General features: G+C 35.7%; 1 protein-coding gene across 1 annotated transcript; it reads left to right on the top strand.

The window, feature by feature from the left end:
- Positions 1-2,791: 2,791 nt before the first annotated feature.
- synprb (synaptoporin b) lies at positions 2,792-10,438 on the top strand. Its single transcript, XM_051896526.1, has 6 exons — positions 2,792-2,945; positions 4,522-4,687; positions 6,207-6,328; positions 7,338-7,536; positions 8,036-8,227; positions 9,076-10,438. Exons 2-6 carry the CDS (start codon positions 4,664-4,666, stop codon positions 9,391-9,393), a joined length of 855 nt encoding a protein of 284 aa, XP_051752486.1. The 5' UTR covers positions 2,792-2,945; positions 4,522-4,663; the 3' UTR covers positions 9,394-10,438.
- The last annotated feature ends 783 nt before the right edge of the window (positions 10,439-11,221 follow it).

Below are 11,221 nucleotides of genomic sequence, written 5' to 3'. Positions count from 1 at the left end.
GCAGCACTTCAGGCGTGGTGAAAAACTCAATGCTGTCAGAGCATCAGACCTGCCATCCACCGGGAAACACCAACTCCTTCCTTATTTCGAGAGACAAAAGCCAGGATATACACAAGTATTTGTATAACACAGGACGATCTAAAGGGGTTAGATGAACATACAGGGATCACTACAAAGCTATTAACGTTATTCGGTCAGTTAAAATCACAATGAAATGTATCACTCTTTACCCATTACTCAATCGTGGTGTATCACCTCATAAAAGATTAATACAGCTGACATGCCTGAAGACACAAAGTGCTTTGATTCATTTGAACAGCACAGTATTGCATATATGTGATGAAGGAAATCTGTAAAATTACCTGCAATTTTCTCCTTACAGCAGCGCAATCAAACCCTTTTGTTGGCTGCATATTATGACACCTCTAATTAGGCACTCTGAAATTCTTTTTGTATTATAAGTTTATTCATTTTTCCTCTTTGATATCCAGTACAAGCATAATTAATTACTTATAGGCCCACCACCTTATTATTTCATAGGAATATTACGAGTATAGCATTTTACTTCACTGTGCTGTAGAATTGTTCATGTGTAAGCTGTTTCAGCCGAATCTTTTTACTGTAACCACATGCAGATCATTATTTAGTTCTGTTTCTCCCCATAGGTAAGGGGTTTTCTCGCCAAAAGTTGCCTGCATCATTGGCTCCATTCTGGTATATATATTTGTTGTCTGCCCTAATGCAAAAATCCCACTGTATGTGAGCAGAGAGCTGATAGGAAGCCAGAATTAAATTAGCTTCGAGTGGATCCTGGCATTTGAGAGATCTAAAGCAATGAGCCAAAGAGAGAGAGATTGAGCGGGAAAAAAGAAGATGGAGAACAAGACAATTGTGAAATAACTTCATAATTGGGGCCATTTATTATTATGTTTCTGACACACACATTTCTTCAATGGAGCTGACATGTTCCATTAAAATTTAACATCAGCAATAGCTTTTAGCAAAAGCTGACCACAAGAACAGCAAAGAGGAGAAAACCACAGTACAGGTCTTCAAAATAGTCAAAATAGTAAAAAAAAAAAAAAAAAAAAAAAAAAAAAAATCGCCATTAAGTGTGTAGTTTTTGTGATACTTATGCCTAAAAAATGACTTTTCACTAAACTCTCGCCAGTCAGTGTTAGCGTGTATGTGTAGGGCACAACAACAACAACAACAACAACAAAAAAATCAGATCTCTCTTTTTTTTTCTTTTCTTTCTTTTTTTTTTGGCTGGGTTAAATCTTTAAATGCATTTCAAACACAACAGCCCTCCTAGTGGTGAATTAAAGTAACAGCACCATAAGATTGAAGAGGCATATGAAAAAGAGAAGCTCCACTAGTAAGGAGTGATAAGGTCCAATGTTTGTGCAATAAAAAAAAAAAAACAAGAATCAGTGATACAAGTAAATAAATAAATAGCTAAATTCAAATAACAACTAGAGATTCTGAATGTTTGAAGGAATATCATGCAGGAGACAGTTTATAACAGCAGATGGCAGCATTGTATAACAACATACAGTTTGTTTTACGATCAATTTCTCGATGCTTAGGTCACTTTTTCAAAATTCTTCACACAGTGAGCAAAACAGCAGTCTAAAATGGGACTGTGGATCATTTATTATTGCTTGGGCACAAAATTGACTACATCTTTCAATGTACATGAATTCTTTTCTCACTTAGACACAAACATAATAAAAACTATATATAGCCTATCTACAGAACAGTTTGCACATGCTTACTCTTTTCAAAACTGTTTATGAAAAATGAATATGACAGCAATTTGCCACATTTCTACAGTAATACCATATTGAAATATATTTTTAATAATAAAAATTTAAATTCTACCAAAACAATTAGAGCTGAACACCTACAGGCGTTAGTCTTTCAGTTTCATTACTATCTTTACAAAAGGGGAACACATAGGAATAATTGTGTACACTAATGTAAACATAGACCATGTAACATATACTGCAGTGAATTATGAACAATAAACAAACTGTCATTCTTGTTTTGTAAAGAAATTTGATGTTAGTGTTTTTTAGGTTGCAACTGTAAAAGCATAACTCAAAGAGCATGAATAATGTCTAAGCACTTGACCGTCTTTCTTTCTTTCTACCACAACTTAATTATCTCTGAAAATGAACTTTTCACTGATCAAAGGAAGTATTCGGCTCAGATCTTCTGAAGTTACCAATACCTGCTTTGTTTGGTACTTTCAGGGCACTGTTTTTTATTCATAATTTATTTACATTTATAAAAGCTGAAAGGAGACAAAGTGGCCACAGGAGAGAAACATGAGAAAAGCATTCCACATTTCATCAATGACACCTATGTGTTATATACATTTTAATAATCAGTTTTTCAATAATCAATTTTACACTTTTGTCGTATCATTAACATAGCTTCTTGAGAAGTTAATGAAGTGAATACAAATATTTTGTACTAAAAATGACTAATTTTGTTTTTAATTAAATTAATAGTTAATTAAATGGTTCCTATGCCCCTTTTTACAAGTTGTAGTATAAGTTTCAGGTGTCCCCAGAATGTGTCTGTGAAGTTTTAGCTCAAAATACCCCACAGATCATTTTTGAATGGAAGGAAAAACATGCTGTTTTCATGCATGTATCTTTAAATGCAAATGAGCTGCTGCTCCCCACCAGAGGGCGGAGCCTGTACAACTCATGCCTAGGATACTCTGCCAAAAACTAACAAAACATCTGTTTGGTTTTGATTATCATCTCTATCGCGGCCACTCTCATGTGGCATTGCAGTTCTTTATCATCATGAAAGTTTATTACTTGCATGCGTTATAAAGCCATAACAGTTCAAACTTGTGATATATGATTTTCTGAGCACGCACATCCGAAGCACGTGCACAGAAAGCTGAATGTCAGACGGCAGGTCCTGTGAGTATTAAACTGATTTCTCTTACATGTCTTATTGCACTTAAACTGTCAAATACACACAAGGTTAGGTCAAAAACACACAAAGTTCACAAACACAGTTGGGTTATGTCTGTGAACATAAACAGCAGGGAAAGACATCCCATGTGTTTATTAGATCTGTGTATTAAAGTGACAGTAGCATAATATGCAGTATCTACTGCTGTATACGCTGTTAATATGAACGAAACGATGCTGCTGTTAAATGCTCTGGCAAGGAGATAAACATGGCAGACTGTGTACAGCTAACTCAGAGGAGGAGGGCAGATTCTGTGTCAGTGGTTGGCGGGGCTTCCCCTACTCTTGAATCATTAACAGCCCTAATATTTAGTCATTAAAGGGTTAGTTCACCCAAAAAAGTTTTTGTAAGAAAAAAATCCATATTTATAACTTTATAAACTATAATAACTGGCTTCCAGTAACGGCGTCTATCCAGAATGCTTCAGAATAAATAAAGTCTTAAAGGGTTAGTTCACCTAAAAATGAAAATTCTGTCATTAATTACTCACCCTCATGTTGTTCCACACCTGTAAGACCTTCGTTCATTTTCGGAACACAAATTAAGATATTTTTGATAAAATCCGATGGCTCAGTGAGGCCTTTATTGACAGCAAGATAATTAACACTTTCAGATGCCCAGAAAGGTATAAAGACATATTTAAAACAGTTCATGTGACTACAGTGGTTCAGAATACTTTTTGTGCACCAAAAAAAACAACAACGACTTTATTCGACAATATCTAGTGATGGGCGATTTCAAAAAACTGCTTCATGAAGCTTTGAAGCTTACGAATCTTTTGTTTCGAATCAGTGGTTCGGAGCATGTATCAAACTGCCATAGTCACATGATTTCAGTAAACGAGGCTTCGTTACGTCATAAGTGTTTCGAAATTTCAATGGTTCACATGACTTTGGCAGTCTGATGTATGGATTACTTTTATGATGGATGGATGCACTTTTTTGGGCTTCAAAAAATGGCACAATTCACTCCCATTATAAAGCTTGGAAGAGCCAGGATATTTTTTTAATGTAAATCCAATTGTGTTTGAATTAAAGAAGAAAGCCATATACATCTAGGAGTAAATTGTGGGATAATTTTCATTTTTGGGTGAACTAACCCTTTAAGCTGTCAAAAAATATGCAGGGAAAAAATAATTTGCCAAAAGGCTAGATTCCACTGTAATAATTTACAATAATTAAAGAAAACAGAGGGCCATTATTGTGGCAGATTTGTTATTTATATTCATATGTTCTGCATGTAAAACAGAGGCAATGGCTATAATGTGCCGCTTATATCTACCAAGGATTACATAATGGTGATCAAGATTGTTGCATGCTTAATTATATATTTTTTCAATGACCGTGAATCTGAGTGTATGTACAGAATATGTGCATGAATACAAACACATGTGCAATAGGTCTGCATATATATGATCTGCCAGGGGTCTGCGCATATTATCATGTGTGCACCCCATTATGTGCATCTCTTTGTGTTTGTGTTTGAGTGTATATACATGTGTGTCTTTTCTCTGACACACAGAGCGGACACACACAGTGCCAGTTTCCCTGTAGAAGCATCTCCATGGTGTCCACTCACTCAGTATCTCTGGGGTTGGCTGGCAGAGGAGCTCAACACTCTTTCATAGACAGACACACAGGCTGATGCTTAATCCGTTTCATCAATGTGTATGGTCATATTTGCTCCGGTAAGACCTCTATTTTTCTAAAACCTTTAAGTATTGGTTCATTTTAAAGCATTAGGAATTGTATTTTTAATACATTTCAAGATGCACTGGCACAATTATGCCATTATCTCAAATGTCACTTAGCTGAAATAAAATATGTATTGTTTTTATTATAATTTTTATTCATTTTTTATTTAGTTTTATTGTTTAAGTATTAAAAGAATAGAAATATAATATGACTAAATAATGTGTCAGTATGTAATTGGGTTTGCCCATAATTTGACAGTAGCAAGGTAAAGTTCTGACAGTATTTTGTGTAGTTTGTAATGGTTGCAGTCTTAAAATATTGTTTAAAGCATGCAAATATGTCTATCAGAAATCAGCTTTAATTATTAGCTGCTCTTTGGGGACGCAGCATCGGCTCCCTGTTTGTAGTCTCTCTTGCTTAAATAATTCATCTGCTCTTGTTTAAATGTGCAAAAGATCGATGCCATCCAGCTTTTTGACAGACTTTATAATGATGAATCTGAGCTGAGATAAATGCAGCATGATTTCATATTTGTAATTGCATGTACTGTATATGCAAGCATATATAAATATATATATATGTAAATGTGAGGTAATTTGTGTGTGTGTGTGTGTGTCTGAGTGTGCTGGCAACCCCTGGGTAACCTTTGCATAATTCACTGGGTCTCATCTGAGACTCATCAAAGAAGCTACCTTTTTTTTCTTTGCTTCATCTATTCTGTGTATGCATGCTCTAATGACATTATTGTATTTTATATGGGATGTCTGTATGTGACACTTAAATATTCACACAATTTTTGGTTGGCTTAAGCCATTTCATAGTTAAAGTCTGGAGAAAGAAATGACATAATACATTTTTAAAAGAATCTCTATTCTCTTTCTCTTACTGTGTCTCTATGTCTTCCTTTGACACACACAGACCCAAACACTCAAGTATTCCAGACAGTATTTAATTAATGTACACAGTAAAGGTATTAAATCTTAATTGAAAGGGCCTGCTTCCTTTCACCTGCTGTAGTATCGGAAACAGAGAGAGAGAGGAAGGGATTGGGGGAAAGAGAGAATAGCAGGAGACTTGGACAGATTTCTTATCTAACACCTGTGTCCACAGAGAATAAAGCCCTGGCACTTGTCCAGTAAACCTCCAGCCCTTTCATTCATTATGCCAAACACAATACAGAACCGGTGAAAAATATTCAAATTGTGTCAGACAAACGTGTTAGTGGCATCCAACTCTAAAGCAACTGCAGGGGTTAGTGCACTTAAAAAGCATCTGTGTCTAATTTTGCTAAATTAATTGTGCGGCAGTTTGATGAGAGGTCATTTAAATTGACCTTAAATCAGAAAACTGTAGGATAATTAAAACAGAATGTTTTAATATTCTTTGAGGTTAATTTGCCTTGACTTTGTCTGATGAAGTAAAGCTTTTGTACTGATCTTTGTCCCCTCTACATACTGGCTTATACTGTATCATTAGAGCGAATCATTAATATTTTGCTTTTTTCCCCCACAGCTTTTTGCTGTTTTAGCATTTGCAACATGTGGGGGATATTCTGGCCAGATAATGGTTAAAGTAGAATGTTTGGAATCTAAAATCCCAAACAACATCAGCATCAGTTTCAACTACCCATTCAGGTAAGTGTTCTTAATTACCACAGCGCAATAAGTATTAAAAAGTACGTTACACTTTAAATATGTATTATCAGTTTACGTAAAAATACTTAATTTGATATTTCGATTTTAATTATTTGGATTTATTAAAGGTAAGAGTATAGGCAAAAGTGTTATTTGTTTTATAAACACTTTTTGTTATACTGGTTGACACTCTCTTCGCATCCTGATAGCAGTCAGTAATAGAAGTGGTCTAAATATTTTAAAAATTTTACATATATCTTCTGTGGCAGTCTCAAGACCAAAAAATGTTTGTCCAATCATTGCATTAGGTCCGAATGCAATGATTCGATGTCCTACCTGCCTGTCAACACATGTATTTCCATAGCTTCACGCACCCTGCTCGCACAGACATCACACGTCTGTAAGGCTATTCAGAGTTGTACACAGTCACAGAGCGCCATAAACAAACAACAGCTGCCTTTTGCAGTTCCTCCTGAACCAAAACAACGAGTTTATGCTGTGTTCACGCCATGTAGTAACCGTAATTACGAGATGGCAACCTGTGACGTTAGGCCTTGGACAAACTAGGCTGGCCACACACTTGAAGATTTTAAGCCTGATTTTGGGCCCGATTTGCAACCACCAATGACCGGGGGGGTGTGGCCTGATTCAAAGCTTCTCGTAACCGACTTTTTGTCCAAAAAATCCTCAACTGTGTGGTGTCATTACTATTATTTTTATGCTTCCGATCGCATCGGAGCCCGCATGATTCCAATTCGGATCTTGATCGGGCTGTCTCTGATGTGATACCTATGAAAGCCAATGACATCAAGCAAGCTTCACCAACAGGATGTTGCGTGCCTCTGTAACTGAAACTTGGCAGCCACAAACATATTGAGAAAGATCACCCATAGATGATTTTTTTTATTTGACATATTAGTGGCACCCCATTGTCACAGTCTTGACTTGTGAGTCATATAAGTGCTAAAAACTTGTGAAAACAGTGAATTACTATATTTTCTCTTCCCAGACTTCAGCAGGCACACTTCAGTGCTCCTCTGTGTGAAGGAACCAGGAAAGAGACTCTCTTTCTCGAAGGGGATTATGCTTCATCTGCACAGTTCTTCGTCACTGTGTCGGTCCTGGCTTTTCTCTATTCCCTTTTGGCCACAATTGTTTACTTCTTCTACCAGAACAAATACAGAGAGAAGAACAGAGGTCCAGTAGTTGTGAGTGCATTTCAAAACTTCTGTAAGAAAAATCGAAAAGACTGAAAAAAGCATAAACTGTGCTGAAAAACTAAATCTAACTTAAAGGGATAGTTCACCCAAAAATGAAAATGATTCTATAATTTACTCACCCTCAAGCCATCCTAGGTGTCTATGACTTTCTTCTTTCAGTCTGAGTTATATTAAATAAAATTTAAAATGAGTTTTTGAAGCTCCACAAAGCGCATCCATCCATCATACAAGTAATCTATATGACTCCAGTGGGTTAATAAATGCCTTCTGAAGCGAAACAATGTTTTTTTGTAATAAAAATATCCATATTTAAAACCTTATAAACTATAATCACTGGCATCCAGCAATGGAGGAAGGAAGTCATATACACCTATGGCTTGAGGGTGAGTAAATTGTAGGATAATTTTCATTTTTGGGTGAACTGTTCTTTAAACTGAATCATCAAGACCCTTGTTCTGTTTTCTCTTCTTATTTTCAATCTCCATAGGACTTCTTGGTGACTTTAGTGTTCTCTAGCCTGTGGCTGGTAAGCTCAATTGCCTGGGCTAAAACTCTGTCTGGGGTGAAGACAGCCACTGATGTGCATCAAATCCTGCTGTTAATGTCTGCATGCAGAGCCCAGGAGAACTCATGTGAGGTCTTGCAGGAGCCCATCTGGACAAATCTCAACATGTCTGTGGTGAGTAGATTTCTTATTTTTCCATAGTATTGAAATAGGAAAGAGAAAATAAAGGAACTTTTTTACCAGTTGATAATTTGGGTTTGAGGTCAATAAGAAATGTATACTTTGATTCAGCAAAGATGCATTAAATTGATCAAAAGTGACAGTAAAGACATTTTTGATGTTACAAAAGATAACTATTTCAAATAAATCCTGTTCTTTTGAACTTTCTATACATCAAAGATCCGTGAAAATTAATTATCAATTTTTCCACAAAAAAATATTGAGCAACACCACCGTTTTCAACATTGATAATAGTAGGAAATGTTTCTCAAACACAAAATCAGCAGTATTAGATCACTGGAGTAATGGCTGCTGAAAATCAATTTGTGATCACAGGAATAAATTACATTTTAAACTATATTAACATATAAAACAGTTATTTTAAATTGTACTATATCACAATAAATGCAGCCTTGGTGAACATAAGACACTTCTTTCAAAAACATTAAAAAATTTTACCGACCCCAAACTCCAAACTTTCGAACGGTAGTGTACATTTTTACTTTACACCCTTTATATGTGAAGTAAAAATGTACTTATATAAAAAGGTGCAACATTTACAGGGCATTTATAACTATTGATTCATAATTATGTTGGCTTCACAACATTTGGCACAGTCCTTCATCCTGTTGAATGCATTAGTAACCAACCAGAACGCCACAACCTAGCAACCACCCTAGAAAGCACCCAATACCTTAGCAATCACAAAAACATTCAGGTCTTGGTAAAGGACTAAAAATGACCAATTTACAAGTAGTAAATGTTAAAGTCCATATTTCTAATTCATCCTTGTCTGCTTGCAGGCCTTTGGTTTTTTGAACTTCTTCCTTTGGGCTGGTAATATTTGGTTTGCCTACAAAGAGACAGGTTTGCATAAGTCCATCCAGCGCTATCCCTCCAGAACTCCCTCTGAGAAACGCGGCAGCTTCAGGCAGTACAGTCAAACCAGTTTTGATCAATCTGGAACTGGTTTTGGCCAGAGGCTCTACAACCAGGCGAGTTTTGACTTATCAAGCGGAGGCTTCAGTCTACCCCAAACCAGTCTAGGACAGCCGATGCTGTACCGACAGGTGGGGAGTCCCACATCCAGAGGCCCTCTCATATTTGTTAATGAGATGTGAGAGAGACTGTGAGTGTGGAGAAGAGAAAGAAAATTGAAAGAAATAACTGCCAACACTGATGTTTTCAATTTGTCATTGTGAATTTGATATTTATATTATGAGATGTAGAAATTGTGATATTTTTGTAGAAATCAGTCTGCATACTTTTATTTATTTGTTTATTGTATTCTTAAGCCTGTACTTGCCCTTATGAAAATGTACAATAGTTCTAGTAATTGTTAAATTGTAGCATTTGTTACAATAAGGCTATAATTACAGGTGAGACCATCGATGGCTCTTCCTTATGCCAGTGTTGACTTTTTTCTTTTTTATTGATCCATGTGTTATGAGCATTTGTTATATACACATTTAGAAACTATAGCTACAACATGCCACAGCTGTAATATAAATCTATTGTGAAATGTACAATTAAGTCACATTGAACTGAAAGTTCTATCTTGATATAGTATATAACCTATTTTGCATCTGAATTTACCGTCTCTTATATGGTTGTTGATAATGTGATAATTCTGCAGTATTTGAATGGCTTTTAGCATAGTATGCCTACATTCTAACAGTCTATGTTTCATGTTTAAATATTTGGCAGTGGCAGTACTGTGGTAAAGACATCAGATGGCAATACCATGGTACTCCGATATGGCATTACTTTTTGGCTTCTTGAAGGTACTTTAAAGAATAGCATGGTATAACTATCATTTGGACATGGTAGCATGTCCAAAAAACTACTAATACCATGCTACTTTGTTGTATGTTTTATTTTTTTAATGTTATGATATTATGATTAATGATTAATTACCAGTAGGCGCCTGGAAAAAGCAAATGGTTTGAGCCAGAGAATTGAATGGAACCCTGAAAGTCGAGGATTATGTCCTCCAATCAGAGATCTTTTTAATGAATCATTCTGTCTAACCTCACACAGTGTTCAGTGAAATGCATGCAAAAGAGTCTGACAAATAAAGTCAGTTTATTGTAGGATTTAAAACTGTTATATGGAAACTGATTGCGTCTTAAAATTAAGTAATAAAATTATACTAATTCCTCTAAATGGCTGTTTTATGTATTTCACCATAATGAATGCTATCATTACCATTTCAGTTTGTTCCTGGAAAAACAATATGAGCAATCTTAGTTGAAATGACAAAAAGGAACATTCAAACAAGAACACAGAAACAATCTCATTTGGGGACTCAAAAGTGAATTATCTTTTATTCTATCAGAGGTTCTCTTGCGTTGATTCTTTGTTTGCAGCGTCTTTTACAAGAGACAATATCCACCTCTGAAGCTACTTGTTTCCCCCATTAAGCCTTTTAATGAAGGGGTGTAAGGGAGCAATTAGGATCTTTTGGCCTGTCAGAGCCCTATCAGAGCCATGTGGTTAACATCTCTGTATCTGTAGAGTATATCCAGCACTACAGTGAAACTAACTGCTTGCAGCTGCCTAGGATCCAAATTGCAGCTTTTAGGTGATCATGAGATTTTAGCCACTGGCATGTTGCTGGTGCCAAATTAAAGGTTACCATTGAGAAACTCTACAGCTGTTCAATTACAGGCCTTAGACTAAAAGAGTGCAGTGAGAGTGATTTAAAGTGCTTGCTAGAAAACAGAGAGATATGATTATGCAAGGCAGTAATGCACGTATAATTTTGATTAACACGTGTCAAACATGCTCTACATTGTATATATTGCCAGTATTTTTAAAATATTTAACAGTCAATGAATACTGTACTAAATAATACTGTAAATTCACACTAACATTAGAGTGTAAGGCTAGTTAAGGAGTGTTAAAATCGCCCTAAGAGCGCTTACACAGTTAATTACATAATGGCAG

This window comes from Ctenopharyngodon idella, chromosome 6, assembly GCF_019924925.1.
Source record: "Ctenopharyngodon idella isolate HZGC_01 chromosome 6, HZGC01, whole genome shotgun sequence".
In the NCBI taxonomy this organism is placed as follows: Eukaryota; Metazoa; Chordata; class Actinopteri; order Cypriniformes; family Xenocyprididae; genus Ctenopharyngodon; species Ctenopharyngodon idella.
This window is presented reverse-complemented; position numbering and strand designations above follow the sequence as displayed.